Source organism: Notothenia rossii, assembly GCF_949606895.1.
Source record: "Notothenia rossii genome assembly, chromosome: 11".
NCBI classification, from domain to species: domain Eukaryota; kingdom Metazoa; phylum Chordata; class Actinopteri; order Perciformes; family Nototheniidae; genus Notothenia; species Notothenia rossii.
Window position 1 is genome coordinate 17,514,103 of NC_136910.1, and position 19,637 is coordinate 17,533,739.

The 19,637-nt window shown below is 39.6% G+C and overlaps 1 protein-coding gene across 4 annotated transcripts in view; it reads right to left on the reverse strand.

The window, feature by feature from the left end:
- wnk4a (WNK lysine deficient protein kinase 4a) overlaps window positions 1-19,637 on the reverse strand; it is a 45,125-nt gene that overhangs the window by 8,342 nt on the left and 17,146 nt on the right. The window contains exons 3-15 of one of the 4 annotated variants that reach the window (XM_079658092.1): window positions 18,296-18,468; window positions 17,758-17,978; window positions 16,344-16,501; window positions 13,334-13,422; window positions 12,337-12,556; window positions 10,250-10,607; window positions 9,110-9,255; window positions 8,075-8,139; window positions 5,803-5,938; window positions 5,240-5,356; window positions 2,939-3,091; window positions 789-840; window positions 184-315 (exon numbers count right to left, since the gene is read on the reverse strand). In XM_079658092.1, the coding sequence (XP_079514218.1) occupies window positions 184-315; window positions 789-840; window positions 2,939-3,091; window positions 5,240-5,356; window positions 5,803-5,938; window positions 8,075-8,139; window positions 9,110-9,255; window positions 10,250-10,607; window positions 12,337-12,556; window positions 13,334-13,422; window positions 16,344-16,501; window positions 17,758-17,978; window positions 18,296-18,468 (2,020 nt within the window). The remainder of the gene's footprint in view (window positions 1-183; window positions 316-788; window positions 841-2,938; window positions 3,092-5,239; window positions 5,357-5,802; window positions 5,939-8,074; window positions 8,140-9,109; window positions 9,256-10,249; window positions 10,608-12,336; window positions 12,557-13,333; window positions 13,423-16,343; window positions 16,502-17,757; window positions 17,979-18,295; window positions 18,469-19,637) is intronic. The other 3 variants (XM_079658094.1, XM_079658093.1, XM_079658095.1) reach the window with 3 other exon arrangements.

Genomic DNA, 19,637 nt, shown 5'->3' on the forward strand with positions numbered 1-19,637 from the left:
AATACCAAGAGCGGGCCCTGAGAAGGGGCGGGGGGGGGGGGGGGGGGGGGGGGGGGTTATGAGGTAGCTGAGTTAACTTATGCTTTGCCAAAGGACTGTAACAATTTTTCAGTGTGTTGAAACAGTAAACAATGCGCAGCCTCTTCACGTAGGCACCAGAGGGAGGGCCCGAGGGCCATTTACCTGGGGCGTTGTGGAAAGACTGTGAGCGTAACAGAGGTCGCCCAGGTGAAGTAATGTCTGCACTGAAGAAGTCTCCATTGGGGCACAGGGGAGAGCCACGTAGCCCTACGCTGGGGTTAGCCACACTGAAGTCTATGACAAGACACACATGCATGAATGGATGATGATGAGCATTCACACACACACACACACACACACACACACACACACACACACACACACACACACACACACACACACACACACACACACACACACACACACACACACACACACACACACACACACACACACACACACACACACACACACACACACACACACACACACACACACACACACACACACACACACACACACACACACAATGATCATGCAGGGTTAGAAATGATGAATGAAACAAATGAACGTTAATCTGACATGCTGTGAGAAAGCAGTTCACACACACTTAATGTTACTTGGTGAATTTTATGACATGGTTAAAAGAAAAATGGCAGACAGAAAAGTCGTAAGTATTCATTCACTCTACTGCTCACTACTGCTAAAACGACTCGATTAACAAATCAAACTCTTGTTGGCAGAATTTTACCCGACGTGAGACTTACCAGGTAGAGAAGAGGAGTGTGTTCGAGGAAGGGTGTGACTGTGCAAATTTGGCTGTAAAAGAGCACATTTGATACAATTTGATCTTAATATTCAACCATGGTATGATTCAGCTGCAGTTAAAAACGACTTTGCAGGGTTGATAGCCAACAATAATAGGTGGATCAAAGTTGCAGTAATACTTTAGTAATTGTTCTTTATAGCTTGTGTCTTTAAAATTCAATCAAATGGGGAGACTTCTTAAATGCAGATACGGAATAAATAAAACTGTTGCAGCAGATGAGATTTAATAAATGTCCTCAATATGAGTCAAGATCCAACAACAATAGGTTTTACACTTCCCATAATGCAACTTAGTAAGATGCAACCTACTATGGTGTTCTCCTTTTTTTGTTTACTTCACATCCACATTAGTAATACAGACTTTCAGCTAAGTGACAATTGTTGGGTATCCCTCTATCCACAGAAGGAATTTAACAACAGTTTTCACGAGTTGGTTCGTCCCTCCTCATGAGTCCTTTTAATGCCCCTTTAAACAGAGGGAACTGTAACATCCTCAGACGTCAGATAATGTAGCTGACTCTGAGGCCTGACCTCTAAGACGGCCGTAAAGAAACTGCTGTTAGTTTGTGAGGATTTGTTCCCATAATATATCCCGTGTTATTAACCGGTTAGCAGAAACTATTGCTACATCTTTGTGCCAGTTTATGAAAAGTCTAGATTGCCACTGTGATCTGATTTAGTATCTCTAAATGAGGCCTATTTTTTGTGATAACCGCAGACCAGAAATGTCATAACAAGGCTAAGTTTTCTTTTTCTTTTCTTTTTCTGGCAGCAATGGGCTTCCATACCATGGTAACTAGATGATGAATAGTATCCTGTGACACCTTACAACATCTTCTAGATGGATTTGCGCAGCTTTACTTTGGGTTTAGTCTTAATTAGCAAACGTAAACATGCTAACCAGCTCAATTACGATGATGCAAATTGCAAACAGAAAACCTGCTTCACATTAGTTTGTTAGCATTTAGCTCAAAGCTCTGTCCTCACAGAGCTGCAGATTAATACTCCTGTTCTCAAGCGGTGGGTGGATGAAAGAAGCAAGAGCCAAATAACAACCATAGCTTTCCAGGTATGCAAGCTCCGTTTGTACACAGTGTCTCTTCCAAAAACTCTCAGAATAGCGCCCTACCTTAGTGCTAACTAAGGCCGGATCAGAGACAGACAGATGAGTCGGAGGGCTTGTGGGTTTCTCCCCACTTCCACCAGTTTGTTCTTTTATTTTGTTGCTGGACAGTGCTGGGAGGAGCAGCCATAATGAGCCTTACGGGATGTGGACCATGCAGTGTTTTTAATCAGCTGCTGGAGTGGATCCAGGAGAGATTTGACCACTGAAGTTCAGGCTAATTATGTAGCCAACGGGTCGGAAACATGGCAAACAAAAGGTAGCTAGCTGGCTGTGGAGGTTTACTGTTCTTACTCAACCGCACATTGTGTCTAAAAACATGTTAGATCATTTTACTGACGGGCACGAGGAAATGTTGTTCTACAAAATGGAACACATCCTGGCAGAACAGACACCTCCTTTAAGCAGACATACTGTATCTGAGTAGGCATTACGTCATATCTTGTACAGGACGGCTCTGAACAACTCTTTTTGTTCTTCCTGGAAGTCGTCATTTTACAGTTTCACAGAATGTTAATCCAGAACATCTTAATGAATCCAAACATAAATTATTCTACGCATTCAATGTGGGCAGTTACGCTGGAAAGTTCATTATGGTGTAAGCCCTGGAATGGGGTTGCGGTTGTGGCAACACATAAATGTTTTTAAAAAGCAGGCGGGGGGATTGTTTCCACAAATCACACGGGTTTATGACAGTAGTGCTTTTAGTAACATGTTGTTCTACATGAAAGAAGTACCTCATTAAGAACCATTAACCTTGGATATCTAAGGGCAGGCCTCAGGAGGGATTATGGACGGAGTAGAAAGCACTCTACCTAGGTAGGAAGCACTTCTCTCCATTTGATTTATGGGTCTGCCTTTCAGTGAGGCTCACTATGTAATTTATGAAAGCATAGTCAAACAAACGCTCAGTTATTTCCTTTGTTCTGATCTGTGATGAGGGTGACTGTTGGCTCTGCTGCTGACCTGTGAGGAAGACAATGAGTTCACCCCGTTGTGGAAAGCAGGGAGGAGGACCGGCTGCTCTTTGGCCATCAGAGCCTCGGCACGCTTGATGATGTCGCCCATGCGGTGGATGAAGCCCTCCTTCTCTGATGGCAGGATGAACTCATTGTGCACCTAGAAGACGCAAGGACAACGATGAAAGAAGCATTTAGATTCTCTAGTTTGGTAAAGACGCAAGGACAACGATGAAAGAAGCATTTAGATTCTCTAGTTTGGTAGAGAAAAAAAAGCAGCAATACCACAATGGGATATACTCTATTATATTTTTGGCCTTTAAATGTATGTTAAAGTATACCGGTGTCATCAGCAAAAAGGATATAAAGTATCCAAACGTGTAAGAAAACAGATCCTGAGAGTTATGTTTTGATATGATATACCTTTATTAGGTACTGGGTCACATTTAATGTGATCCAAAAGCTCAGCAATAAATTAGGTATTCATTTAATGATATGTTTATTATTGAGGTTGCTTTGTGGTATTGAAATGGATTTCATTATATTGAGAGGTGTTGATAATATATTGCGCACCAAATTTCAAACTAAATAAGGATAGAGTATTCTATATATATTTAACACTACCACAAATTACAACCAGAAATAAACAAAGTAAAAATAAAATTGCCGTACAATGGTTCTTAAAGACAGTACGTGACTAGATGTACTTTCCCCCACTGTAAATAAATAAATACAGTAGAAGAAAATGTGCTTCCGTGAATACAAGATGTTCTTGTTGTATATTGTTGTGTCCATCTATGAAATCTTTCCTCCTCTCAGCAAATGATTATTCTTGGGAAAAAGTACATGAATCATCTCATGTAAATCCACACTACAGCACTTTGTTGGGAGAGGTTTTGCTGTGAATTGTGGGTTGGGGTGTGGTGACCTAACTGTTAGCATGGCATAATTCAGCTCATTTAAAACCCTGGACTGATAACCACAGCCTGTTGGGATGCCAAGCAACCCTGCTGCGCCCAGGACTGAGTAAACAAAAGCCCACTGTGTTCCTAGAGTCAGGCTCACAGTACATTCAGCTCTGCCTCATCATGTCCACTACCTCTCCAAGCCTCAGCCTGTAATGATGTTAGTAACGACAGCAACAGGGGGATGCTCACCTGCGTCACTCACTTCACAGACATAAGATATAATATCAGACAGATATAGGAGCGACAAACAAAAGGCTGTTAACTGGATGCACAATGAAGCATGTGTACGTTCAGCTGAGATACAGGAATCTGGAAGACTTATCAGCTGACAGAGTGAATCTTTTGTGTATTTCTGAATCCTCTAAAGTGCCAGGAGGTGTATTATCTTACAGACACTAGTTCCACATATTAGTTCCATTGTGTAAAGTCCCCTTTATTTCTCCATGTGTATTGTGTTCAAGCTCCACATTCAAGCTATAAATACTCTCTGAATAAGGTTTGGACTACAGGGATCAAAATGTCAGTATGATCAATCAAGTGTTATACTGAGAAAAATCTATGTGTGGAATCATTTTTATCTATTAAAAAGCTCCAACTTCTGCTTTATAAACAATTCTTTTTTTGAGAATTTACCACTAAAAAATACATTCTACCAGACACATTTCCTAAGGTGTTGATTTGAGACTCTATCAGCACTTATTTATGAGTTAAAGTGACAAAAATAGAGAAAGAAAAGGTGGGTTTTCGCAGCTTCGAATCATCTCCAAAATATAATCAACTAATCCAGAACCAAATTTCACAAACATTCAATACCATTCGCCGATAAAGTAAATAACTTAATCGAAAACAAAAGACACCCTTGTTTTTTTTTTAAAGTTAATAAAAGTGTTTTATCATTGAGCTTCTGAATATGGTACCTGTGGAACACTAAAGGGGCCCTTTTATGCTTTTGGGGTTTGACCCTAACCCTTTTCCTGTAGTGTGTTTCATAGGTTTGTGTTCATGTAAATGGTCTGCAAAGGCTAAAATCCCAAAGTTCCCTCCAGAGGGATCACAACAGAGCCGGCCAGTTGACCAATCAGAGCAGACTTGGCTCTGGTTTCAGACAGAGGGTGAAAAGAGGTGCTGCAGCACAGGCAGTATGAGAAAAAGAAAGACCTTTTCGAACATTAAAGCATGGAAACATTTCACAGTAGAGTAGAGGCACTAAATACAAATATGAACCTGAACATTAGCACAATAGGGCCCGTTAAAAGTGTTTTTTTAATTGATTAAAGTGTTTTATTAAGAACTATCTGAATATGGTTCCTGTTGATCATTAAGGACCAGTAAAGGCTCACCATGACAGCAGCGATGTCTTCGGGGTTATCTCCATCCAGGTCGAACTTGAAGGTTACCATCTTGTCATTGTGCGTCTGCAGCTGACACTCCACCACCCGGTCCACTTTATCAGAGAGCTGCAGAGACGGACAGGATCAATGGTAATGACAGCTTTCTGCTTACCCTGGTCAAACACTGAGCCACATTAAACAGGAAAACAATGTGCTTCTGTATGCATGTTTCTGTGTGAGCAAACACGGGGTCATTTACTGTAAAATGTGCCGCGGTTATGTGTGCTGAAGGATGCCCTCTTTGCACCGCTGAATGCACATGTGGTTATGCATGATCTGTTTGTCTCCAGTGCAAACGTTAAAAGACCACAGTGTGCTGATCCGGAGAGAAATGTACAGCGGTTGCCGAGGGGAAGAACAGACTGATGAAGTCCCATTTTCCGGGTGGAGCTTTTCTGCTCCCTCATAAATAACATAAATCAGATAATCTAATCATTCAATCTAGCTGATTTATTTGTTTATGATGTTCTTGTGCTGTGTTGTAATTAAACAAAACTTGTGATTTATCGTACCCCTGTGATGCGCAGCCTTGAGCGAGCCCTCCTTTTGAAAAGCTTCCCAGCTGTTCGCTTCGCGGCTGTTTTCTCGTTCTTCTCTGATAGGCCCTCGTAGCCGTCACTCAAACCTGAGGTCACATCGGAGGCGTAGCTGCAGAGAAATACATCAAAAAAGCTACTAGTTAGAAATACTCCGGAGAGGGCGAGGTATAGCGGGAATTCAAAAGAAAGGAGGAATATATTTGTAATTTTCGTGAACAAAGTTGAAATGACACAGTATATGAGCTTAATCTAGTTTTCTTCTCAAAAAGTTTGTGAATTTGAAACTTTATTCTCAACATTTTGACTAATCTCTTCATATTTTAAACTTGGTTTTTCAACATATCTTTAACTTTTGGATTTCAAACTTAATTCTCAATATTGGGAAGTTATTATTGAAAAGGCATTTCAACTTTTGACTTATTCTGCAAATTAAATACAAATCTTCCTAGCTTCCTCCTCAGAACTTTTTCTTTTAAATAAATGACTAGCAATGAGTTGGGAATTCCAAATGTATTCACATCATTCTAACTTTAATCTTTAAATGCAAAAATAAAGAAAAAATCTCCCTCTTAATTTTTTCCTTATGCCTTGCCAGAATCATTTTCCAGAAGATACCTCAAAAAGCAATTGAAACATTTCTCAGGCAGAAATTCTGAAGTATTTCCTCATTTACAACACAACTGTATTGAACATCCATGATCTCTGATAGTCTTGGCATCACACATAATAATAAACAGCTCTCTGAAGTGTCAAATAAAGCCTTGATGTGTTACAGTGGCATGTCTCATGGGTGTAAACAGCAGAGTTAAACAATAGCATTTAACGAGGCCTGCTCAGAGTCTTTAAGAAGCTGCATGGTGTTCGTCTTCCATGTGCTCCGTTGTATTTATATAATGAACAAGTTTGAGGTTTCAGGGAACCTGGAGAACATTCAGGGTTTTTTTATAAAAAGCTTTTTGGCTCAGCTAATTGTGTCTCCTGGGTCTTTTTGGACTCCCACTCCATCCACCTCTCCAGTGCAGGCGGCAGATATTTACAGGCCTGCTGGTTGGCAACGTCCCCCAGTCTCTATTTAAAAACCTTGGGTAACTTTAGTTCAGAGTCAAGTCTGTGTTCACCTTTAAACACTAAGTACATGGACAAAATAAGATTTGCGTAAATATTGCAAGCCACAATGTAATGCAGTTCTGCTCATGAGTAATCTGAGGCTTTTCGCAGAGGAGGAGTTCATTAATGGAATATAAATAGTGCTTGCTAGGTTGTTATGAAACATGATAATCAAATGGACTTGACATTTGTTTCATTTGGCTGCTGACAGGCCGGATAAACTCAGTTATGGGGGATAAACTGAGCTGAGTTATACAGGCATTTTGAGATTATACTCTTAGTATTGGCTCAATAATAGGGAACAACTGGACGCACATATTCATTTTAAGATGTTTTGACAATGATTTTGAGAATGGATTAGCTGCTTTTCTTTTTCTCATATCACTGTAAACTGATTATAATTTGGTTTTCAACAGATAAAAAAACAGCAACACCAGGATGTTTCTTTGGGCCATTTTGTTTACATTTTCTTTTTAAAATATGTACGCTGAATATTTTATTTAGGAATAAAGAACAACGTATTTGCCGTCTTAGAAATTATCTCAGTTTATGCATGGGAAAAAATATGAATAAAAGCTTAAGATAGCCTGAATAGTTCACACACACACACACACACACACACACACACACACACACACACACACACACACACACACACACACACACACACACACACACACACACACACACACACACACACACACACACACACACACACACACACACACACACACACACACACACACACACACACACACACACACACACACACACACACACACACACACACACACACACACAGCTCGTCCATTGTTTTGCTCTAATGCCATAATAAAGCCCCTCTCCGCCTCAACATGAAACACAGGGCCTCCACAACATCACACCAAACCCTGCGAGGGTCCACGCTGCCTCTGGAATAAAAACACAGGAGAGCCTGTCCATTGCATCAAGCTTGTTGTCTCAGCCCCACAGATGTGCAGGAGGAGGAGGAGGAGGAGGAGGAGTAGTTATAGGAGGAAGGCCAGACAGTTCTACTACATTCTTATTGATTTTCTGGCCTCTAACCCAAATAAAGACTATTGAACTCCACTGTTTCTTGGTTTGAAATAGAGTAGAGAAGGAGGCTGCAGAACGTTACCTTTCCACGGGAGAGTTGAAGCCGCTCGGGGAGCCGTGTTCTGTGCTGTTGGATACTGCAATACTCTATGAATAAATGAAGGAAGTGGTTAGAGAAACAAAGGTGAAAGACTTTTAATGATGTCTTCTTCCATTCAAGGTTTAGAAAAAGATAGTGCCAGGGAAAATGTTTCATGGTCTGGATTTTCAGTGCTTAAGTGATTGATAGATTTTCTTCAAGTCTTTTGTTTTTACACTAAATGCTAATCTTTTCCCAAATGTAGCATTACTTATGCATCAATTATTTATCTTCAATTTGGCAGATGCTTTCATAAAATTGGCACTAACGTCATCATTTTATCCAGGGATGGCAATCTTCTGGCAATTATTAATCATAAATTAAGTAAATTATTAATCATAAATTAAGCTTTTGGATGGATTGCCTTGTAATTTGGCTTGGATATTATTTTCCCCTGATTTTCATCTAGTTAATATAATCTGGTCACGATGACCTTTTTTCCCATACTTTAATATTGGTCAAAAAATACCTCAAAAAAGCATTAAGCTTAAAGCAAGCACAGACCTTCTGAGCCCGTAAAACTCAACTTCAACAACAAAGGACATCTTTAGCTATGCAAATTTAAAACTAAATGTCCTGAAAAAAATGAATCCCGGTTGGGAGGAAAATAATTACTGGTACACTTTTAAAGCTTCTCAATAGGGTGAAAATTCCAGATAGCTTAAAACGACCTCTTATATTTTTCAATTTTCAGTGACTAAAAGTTATCTTGGAGGGTTATTGATTCATTAGTTTTGGTAAAATCTTTATTAACCTTGTAATTAAATAGTAGAGAGTTATGATTGGTGGAGGTTTTGTGTACCTTATTATCAGGGGTTACTTTGCAACCATACACTGTTTACATAGCTCTCTGTCAGCACTGTATTAGACCAAGTAATGCTGATGGAGGTCCCATAAAGCCTTTAAAGTCATGCTTCCCGCTATAGCCCCCGCCACGCTTCCCACATTGATGACAGATTCTTCACTGAGACCACTCACCGACGGGAAGCGGAGCGCTGGGATGGGAAGGCCATTTGCAGAATGGTTGTCGGTCTGCGTGGTGGGAGGGGTCGCGTTGAAGCTGCCAGCCTCCAGAGGATCCTGAAGCCCAGAGGAGCTCAGATAGCCATCCGTCTCACAGTCAGCTGTTTCAAATATACAGACACAAGCCGTTAGCATGTGACCAACTGTGTACCATACACACTCTCAGGCACACACACACATGACCTGAAATAACACATGTAATGACCCCAAACTCAGTCATACCACACACAAACAATAACAATTTATAACAATGTGGATTAACACTGCTCTGGAGCCATACAGGAGCATTTATTAGGACAAATGCATGCATTTAATGAAAGCACTCATGTGGACACACACAATGGGATAACACTGCCAGGGACTGAATAATTGAGTTATCCAGTTTCACATTTCGCTGTATGCTTCCCATGTGCTCTTAGAACAGAACTGCTTCCTGTTAAGTACAATCTAACTTTTTATGATGACTTCTTGACGGAAAAACGACATCAAATCAAATTGAGGGGTCAAAGAACAGACCCACCTGATGCACGTGTGAGTAGAACATGATCATAGTCACACTATTAGTAGTGTACAGTACAGTTTCTGTATCCAGTGGTGAAATGTAACCTTGTGTGTACATTTGCTCAAAGACTTTTCTTGAGTATTTACATTTTAAGACACTTTTTAGAACTTTTCGGAGGGAAATATTGTACTTTTTACAATACATAAATCTTACAGTTATTGCAGATTTATTTTAATTTTAAATGTAATGACTATTTTTTTTATTTTTGCTTTGTTATTTATTGTTACAGTCTGATATAGTTGGTTTTATTTAAAATATAGCATAAGTATATGACTTCATTAAAATGATGCAAAAGCAAAACAATGCAGATTGATAAAATGCAATATGGGTAAGAGGAACAATTATGTATTTTAGCTTTTTGGGTGAACTGTCACTTTAAGGACTTGTGGTGCTGCAAAACAAATTGGATAACTTTCAATTATCCAATTGGTTTTATACGTGTTTCCTAATCCTAGAGGGTTTAAATAAAGAAATAAAAAATGACCACAGATCAGGAGTGTGAACAAACTTTCATGCTATAAGAGGCGGCTCACAGTTAGCAGAGGACAGACTGTTGTGGCGGATGTGGAAGTGCTGGTCTGCCTCCTCAGGCTCTGCGGGGTAGTTGGAGCTGACTCCAGAGTCCACAGAGCTGGTGACAGGGGACAGTAAGGGGGCCGGAGATTTCAGGGCCGGGATGCATGGGGACTCTCTTGCAACCACATCGCTGACTTTATGTAGCGCAGAGTTAATCTCTGCTTCTTCCTCTAAGGCTTCTCGCTCCTGCTTCTTCTTCCGCTCCTCCGCAAGGCGTCTCAGCTTCTCCCTCTGCCGCTTGATGGCCGCGACCCTGTCCCGTATGGCCTTGGCCACCAGCTTGAAGTCTGCCTCACACACAAAACCAAGTACAACCTGCATAACAAGACAGAGCTCAGTCAGGGCAAAACATAAACACATTTGCTTAAATCAAAGTCAATTGTGTGGATAATGTACGTAGAAGTGTTTCACTGATCACGCAAGCTGCGGCACCAACAGTCACTCCTTTGATTTGACTAAAGGTTTTGTGCTAACAACAGTTAAATCAACACACACACAGACTGCATTCACCTGTCTTAAACAGGCTCCTCTAACGGCCAGTGCACCAGACACTCAGTCCAAACTTGCCACTCAACACATAGTCAGATTACAGAACATTGGACGGACTAGATGTCCCCTGCTGATACCAAATTTGATCTTGATGAAAACTACCACAAAGAGGTAAACAAGTAAGGAATTGTGGCCTGCATTTTCATTAAATGTGACCTCTAAGAAGGGGGTTCTGAAGGACATAAAGGCCTGTTGCGTAACAAGCAAGAGAGTCATTATATTATTAAGATGTGACCTCGGCTGCTTCCTGACACACTCTCACATTTCAAACCGCCCTTGACGCACCCTGCATGGGCTCTCTTTATGATCTGGAGCACATTTCTAAGTTTGTGCAGACATGACAGAAGCATTAAAAGAAGCCTTATGATTCTGGACTGCATTAGTGAGGCTGCTATGACAGTTTGGGGTCAAGGGTCAAAATACAGAACTAAAAAATAAATGTCTATATCACTTTTGATGTCAGACTCCATGATGCAATGTTAGCTTAGCATTGGAAATAGAGCTGTCACATTATCTGATTTTCATAACACTATTATTATTACCATAACGATACAAATAAAATTAACTTTATCCAAAGGAAATTTGGAGAAAAATAAATGGCTACAGAGTACCATGTCAGACAAGTAAGGGAATAAACAAAAGCAGTTTTTATGATTCAATGAGAGTCAATGAAGATATGTTATTAGCATGAAACCTGGGCCAGTGACTTTCGTTCAGAGATAAGTTCCTCTGTCTGTGCCTCAGTTCTGTCCTGGTCAACAGAATTGAGTTCTGAGCCATCCAAGCATTGATGTCTAAAATGCACTTGTGGTAGGCATCAATAGGGCCTTGTGTCATCAGGAGGCAAAGTGAAGGAGAGTGGAGTATAATCAATATAACTTAACATAACATAAATTGTTCATATGTTTATTATTCCTTATGGCAATACCAATGAGCAGCACATACAGAATAAAATAGGCTGGGCCTAGGTTCGAGCCTTGTGGTACGCCACGGCTGATGTTATATGTTAATCAAAGGGGAACCAAAAATATCTACCTGTTAAGTAAGATTCACAACAGAAAACTTCTAGAGAAGCCCACCCGTTGTTGTTAACAAATTTGTTTGTATCAAGTGCTGAACTCAGCACAAAAAGAACAGGGATGCAACACTGAAATGTGCTGCAAACTCTTCACATCTACTATAATAAGCTACAACAAACATTACAACTGAGTTACATTTAGGTTGTCATCCAACCGCATTGTATCCTTATTTTGTTGGGAGGAATTTGAAGCTTAATTGTGTTAAGAAAAATAGGTCAATACTAACTACATATCCAGACCGCACTCCCCCAGAAAACCTATAAAAGGCTGTTATCATACATCTAGAGGCAGTGTATGTGTGGCTGAAGATCTGTTGATCTGGGATCAATTACTCAATTTCCTCACTAATGGTTACAAACTGGGACAGTAAACCATTAAGGGGCCTTACAATATACAGTCTTCATGTGTTGGCCTACCATCTCCTGAGACACTTCCTCGGGCACGTCTTTGTAAAGCTCGAAGAGGAACTCGATGGCGTTGTTTTCTTTGTACTTCCCTTGGAGCTTCTTGGTGTCATCCATGCGTAGCCACAGTTTCAGGCCCGACTTCACCATGTCGTCCTCCTCTGCCAGCTCCACATGTACGCCATTGTTCTCTTGGAAGAAGGGGTGTTCCAGGAGGTCCTGAATAGTGTACCTGCAGTATAGGAAGACAACCAGTTAGAGAGGATTGGTTTAGAGTTGTTGCACCTTGTACTAAAGTTGTTTCTAATAACTTCTAATCATCCATAACTTAACTTAAGAAAAAACACATCAGTTTGGAGAATTGCATCCTGCAGCAGGATCCGATTGGGCTTAATAAAAAGTTCAACAGGGTAATTATTTAGGCCCACAAAGAATTATTAGAAATGTCTTACAAAGTGTTGCCAAACTTGTTTTCAATCAGGTTATTAGATTTGTTTTTCTCCTATTTACATGTACACCTAAAACGGGATGTTGTGCAAAATCACATCAATCTTCAAAAGCATGGTCTATGACAGTGTTTTTCGGTCAACATGTAGCGTAAAGATGTCTAATAACAATGTAATCTTCCTGGTTTTGCAAATGTAGTTTTGTTTCTGAGACCATACTGATGCCTCTTTGTGTCATGTCTACACTAAGCAAGATGTGGAAGCAGAATCCCAGGTTTCTCAAAACTGAAGTTGTAGGTGACGTTGTGTCATTCTCAAGTCAAAATGACAGAAAAAAACATTTGAATGCAATTAATCTTTAATTGCCCTTTTTTTTTATTTTAACTAGTTTCTTATTCTTTCCCCAAACATTTAACATTTAAGGCCTTTTTGTACTTTCTATGGATTTTGGTCTTAATATACTGTTAGAGAGTTTACAGGAGTTATGGGCTGGAATAACTCCCAGAACAGGGAGTAGTGCACTCTATAAATTGTTCTTGATCATAGTATATGTTTCGACATACCTTTCATCGTTGTTATTACGAATGCAGCCCTCAATGATTTCCTTGAGCTCGGGGACTTTGACTTTGTAGAAACTGTCAGGCTTCATTCCCTGTCAAAAAAACAAAAAACACACTTAATCTGTATGTGGGAAGTACTTTCTTATTTTCTGCCTAAATCTCACCCATGATGTGGAGAAGAAGAATAACTGAGACTTTGTGATGCTGTTAATGAACGTAATATTTCAATATTTCAACTCTGTCTTTATTGTTTTTATTTTTATTCAAAGGGTTTATTTTCCTTATTTTGTTAAACATCTTATGTATTCTATTTCGTCTTATTTTTAATCCTATTTTTATTTTTATTCTTCATGCATTCTGTCCCTGTTTTTATGCAATTTTATGTATATTTTTCGTATTGTAAAACAGTTTTTCTTGTATGTAATGTGCTATAAAAAAGTTAATTATTATTATCAGCATGGCTTCATACTGAATTAACAAGTGCCAGAGGAAGATAGAATAAGTGATCAGCAGCAATGACCTCCTCCTTGTCCACAGTTCTCCTGCCAGCCACTCCCATCTGCACTGCATGTTAGCCTAATCCTCGGCTTTGTGACATCGGCCACCAGCCTGCATGACATTCGGCTCTGCGATCATGTCAACACCAGAATGGAACAATAGCAAGAGCTAATGAACATGGAAAAAACCCAACATGCTCTCCTTCCTCCTTCAAGGTATTTCTTGACAGCTGGAGCTTGTAGGCTAAGTTTATCTAAAGACATAAACTATTCAGACAGGACTACACACTTATATTAAAGAAGGGAGTTTTCCTGAATGCTATCATGAGAATGTACTCAGATTGAAGCAGAGCTACCATCGCTGTAAAATAAAAACTCTGATAAGAAAGCAAAGAGTCGAGGTCAAAAGATGTTTTGCCTAGACATACCCAAGCAACCAGCTGATGATAGGTCAACACCAGAAAAAAGGCTGAGCTACGCACTTGGTTATCACATTTACAGAATTACATTTCACACAGTAATGGCTGTCTTTCTTGTTATGACCCCAAATACTGTTCTTTAGAGATATTTCTGCTTCATTTTCTCAACGTTTTCCTCAACCGTAACTGGTATGTTGACACTGAGCTTTAGAACATGCATTCTAATGGCTTACATAATCATTTCACCCAAAAACACAAAAAAGTTGAATCACTGAAATGTTATCTTGCATATTAAATGTGATTTAGGAGATCTAAAGTGGAGCACAGATGTTTCTTTGTTTGATTAGTTTGTATTGGCCTCAAAGGAACCTTTGGATTAAATATGTTTTCCCTTCAATTTAAATTGTATTTGTCACTCTTTCCCAATTATCCAAAACAATATGATTTAAATAAGAATACAGCATGTTTGTGTCTTACAAGCAAAATGTGGTTTTCTTTGACGCTGACTATATACTAAATAACCAATATGAAATGTTGGTATTGGCTGTTTTCTTAGGCTTCAACGATAATAAACAAAACAAAAACATTTCAATATGCAAATCTAGGATCTTGGTCATTTACATTTTTTTTATTTTAATTTTTAATTTTCATATTTTTTTATTTAAAATGTTTAATATTTTTTTAATCCGACAAAACAAATGATAAACAGAACAAATAAAGAGCAATATAAATTGTAGTTGCAGCCCAAGCTAATTAGCAGCAAGTCTCCAGGCAGGTTTCAATACCTTGTGGCGAGCCCTTCAGAAAAATGCAGGTTGTTATAGAAGCAAACTAAAGCCAATGGTATAGGCCAGGTAGTGTATAGGGAAAGGCATTTTCCCACAGTAAAGAGGCATTTCTTTCATTTGATGTGAAATGAAATAATTATGAACAAGGCAATGGAAGGTCTGCAGACAGTTGTGACCACCCACACAGCAAAACGTTTTCCATGAACTTTATTTATGTTCTGCCTCTCACATGTCAAGCTATATATCTTTCTCTATGAGACTTCAACTCAAAATCAGTCATATAAGTAAAACGTTTATGAGTTGGTCTCCATACAATTTAATTAAAAGATTAAGTCTGTACAGCGCACAAATGTAAAACAAAAACAAAAGTAAAACATAAACAAATCACAAAATGCACTGCTAATGCAATTTATATTAAAAGTCGTTTATCCCTGACTGCACATGGAACATTATTATGTTGTTTTGTTTGTGGAGTAGCCAAGTTCACTCCAACTTGTTGGCGTTGTCACTTTCTAACTTTCCAGCGCCTGTCAGACACTGTTTGCTTTGCATATGCACATGAAAGAAACAGTCTTCTTTATGAGAGTAGAGAGTGAGACCAAAATTCCCAAACTTGTGTTACAGCCGAGTGCTCGTGCCCACCGTGGTGTCATCGCTTTGCTTGGCGCCCGGGAGCAGCTAGAGATTGGGCAGCCTAAGGCCACTGTTGTAATGCCACGGACTTTAAACCCTCAATGCTACATCCGGTCTTTTTTCTAAGAAAGGCCCTATTTTTATCTGCGTAAAACTTTATGATAAGATCTGAATCCAACGTCAATTTAAGTCTTAAGGGCACTGGGCTTGGATTATTAATCTTAGACAGATATCTTACTGTAAAATGTTTCTGTCAAACTTAACAAGCATTTAAGGCAGAAAATATGCAAACGTCAGTGCTGGAAGATCCCTTCAGATTTCTATTCACGCATTATTTTATGGAAAGGAGAATATTCCAGTAGTCTTTGAAAACTGGTAAACAAAGTGGCAATCACTGATTCCACCATGGGCGATCCCGTGTCATGATTGCGGCTAAAAGGCAGAAAGTGGTCGGATACAGTTCTGCACCCTGTACAAAAGTAAGCCTTTAATAGACAAAATGAGGCTTTCATTCCATGTGGGCCCCACTTCTTTCCAAGAATTCAGGATATCCACACGTATACACAAGATGTCCTCTCTGGTTTAATTCCAGCGTGCACATGGAAGTAACACATGGGGACAATTACGTTAAATACAGGTTAAAAAAAAGGTGGTCCTCCCTCATCTTTTTACTCACACTGGTGACTTTGCGGTAGATCTGGGCGGCGTTTTGGCACTCGGAGTACGGGTACTCAGAGGTGGCCATCTCAAGGATGCACATTCCAAAGGCGTAGACGTCCACCGCCTCGTCGTACTTCTCCTCGTACATCTCCGGGGCCATGAACTCTGGTGTTCCTGTCGGAGGTCAGAGGGGAGAGGTTAAGGTCAACAGTTCTTCCATTACTATCACTATAAATAGAAACTCAAGTTGTAACCGCCCACTGCTCCACCTAAAGGACACTAGCACCATGTTAAACTGTCATGGAAATATTTGGGAAACAATTTATTTGGATCGTACGCCTACAAATAGGTTAGAAATAATTTTTAGCATTTCAACAGCTTAATCTGTTGAGATTCAACAATTCAGTATGCGACAATTCCTGAACATACTTGGACTACTCGCTCAATTTAGGCTGGACAAGTTATTAGTTAGTTATAAATTCAAGTTCAATTTAAATATTCTGAGAAAATGTAACTTTGAAATGTCAGATATACTCTAGCTAATCTGTTAAACATCTACAGAAAAAGTGGAATTTGTCGAGGCTCAATTAAACTGTTGAAATGATACAAATGCTATTGGAATAACCTATTTGAAAGGGTTTCCTAAATACATAATATTTGTTTGATTATTTTGGACAGTTAACAACCTGTGTAAACGACACTGACATAATGCGTTATCATCTTATTACCCTTACATTGCAAACATGTCTCCTACTGGAAACCTCCGGTCTGACTCCTGGTGGGAAATATCTTACATCAAAGCAGATCAAATGCTGCTATATTCATGATCAAATATGTAAGTGCAAAAATGTAAATAAAATGTGTGCAAGCAAATCAGAAGAAAGAAAATAAATTGTGTTCCAAAACCAATCAAATCAATTTCTTTGGTGAATTGATTCATTGTTTCAAGTAAAAGAGACACAAATAAAGCCCATTTTCTAAATAATTGAGCATCAAACAACTCCTCTTTATGCTCTTATTAGAGATACAGTGTTGGATTTGGAATTAGTAAAGTAAACTCTTTAAGTGTCAGTACCACAAGAATCAAGTATCAACAAGTCTAAATACAGCGTCAGATATATGACATTCCCTGCACGCACTTGATGTTGCATGGTGAACCAGATTGAAATAAAAAGCCAATTGAGTAATGATTTTAAAGTGCAGGAAGGGGATGCTTGTGAAAAGAGGAAAGAGGAAATTATCAAGAGAAATGTAAAGACTCTCAAGCAAAGAAGTAGCATTTAAGTAAACTAAAGATTGGGCAAATTGTGTGTGTTTTAGCCCATTTAACCCAAGTGTTTTTAAATCTTCATTAACTGTTAGATTTAAACAGAACTGTGTCATAGATGCAATCCAGTCTCAAATCGTAGATTAACCAAATGTAAACTCACCAATGACACTTTTAGCAAAAGAGGCACTTTTGAGGGTGGCCAGCCCCAGATCTCCTATCTTGACGGAGCCGATGGGGCCGGTGATGAAGATGTTGTCGCACTTGAGGTCCCGGTGGATGATGGGAGGAGTGCGCGTGTGCAGGAAGTGAAGCCCTTTAAGAATCTGACGACTCCAGCGCTGCAGCAGCTTCAGCTTCATCTCCTTGAACCTCTTCAAGTACCTAAAAGAAAAAAAAGAGGATAAGACTAGAAATAATTCGGCTATGTTTGACAGCCAGGAGGAAGTTTGAAAGCGAGCTAGTTTCCTGAATTCTCTCCCAAGAACTGTGTAGCCAAAGTGGAGCTATTCAATCATTTAAGTAAATGACAAGCTGTCAAACATTACACAAATACCCTCTTTCTATGGAAGATAAGAAGAGTTTTATTTGGAAAAGGATATCCGCAATTTGAGAAATGTGACCTTACAACATTTGTTTTACTGCTTTTAAGTTTGTATCTTTTGATGAAGGACTTCAGTTCAAAGGGTGGAGAGACTCACGTTTTGAGCGTTCCTGAGGTCATGAGTTCAGTCACCAGGATGATGCATTTGTGGCCCTTCACCATGGACTTCCAGGAGTCATGGAAACGGACGATGTTGGGGTGCTGCAGGCCCTTCAGCATGTCCACCTCCTCACTGAAACGCTGCCGCTCTGCCTTGGTCAGCTTGCGGGTCTGCAGAGAGAAAGCATGGCGTTAGGATTACACACACAGTTGGTTTTCAGTTTATTCAGGATATTTACATTAAGCATTGTGGGTCCGTCTTAAAAATTCCTCGACATTTCAACATCTATTTTTGTACAGAATAAATAACATCTGGAGATGAACCAACCCAGTTTGTTGATGCCTGGGGGGAAATTCATGAGCCTGTTAATCAGAATTTCCATTTTGTTTCAGGTCATTCATTTAGCCAGACATTGTATCCATGTTATTTTAGCCAATTTCTGCTTGGTGGGGGAGATTTGTTGTTTTAATTGGCCTGTAACAATCAGTAGAGAGTGATCTATCCACCTCACTGTCATTTTCAGTCCCACGGAAGGAGTTATTGGTAGCTAGGGGAAGTTCATTTCAGAAATATATGATCCTGAGGTTGGGAACCAGGATACAAATTCACAAGAATGCAAAGCTCTCCTGGCTTTACCACCAGTAGACAGTGTCAGACTTTCACTTTTATTCCAGCAGGAAGATGTTGATATGATATTGTATTGCTTTACTGGCTGTCTAGTTACAAATTGAATTGAGGCTGCATCTGCACACATAGTGGAGAATGACCCATAACCTGTTTGATGTGTTTACATGCCAGTTTCTAAGTAATCCATATTGCATGGTACGGCTTCTTAAAACCAGGATGAAACTGTTTATCCATGTAGGATGTGTACATGCAAGACTACATTTGATTTTTGATAAACTGCAAAAACTAAGAAGTTTCTCTTGAAGTGAGACCATTTTGTTTCCATGCTCAGAAATTAACTTTGAAACTCAACTTTAAAGCCAAAATGGAGCCAATATGACATCCGCAGTTTAACGGACAAACTGCTTCTGACAATAAAGGCCATGTGATATGATTAAAAGCTCCACCAAATGGACCTTGGGGTGAGATTGTTATGTCAACCATAAACATGCAGTCGTGTTGACAGCTGAGTTGCAGAGCTCTGGTTTTGCCAGGGTTATGCACGGTTACGTAAAGAGGCATCAATAAGCAGAGCATGCAAACATCCAGTTTGATAAACCACTTGCTTTAACAAACTCGCTTGCTGCTGGACTGGTAGTAGACCACAGGTTTATTCAACTGAGCCACCCTCCAGTTTTATTTTGCAATAAGGGGACCTCTGACTTAACACATT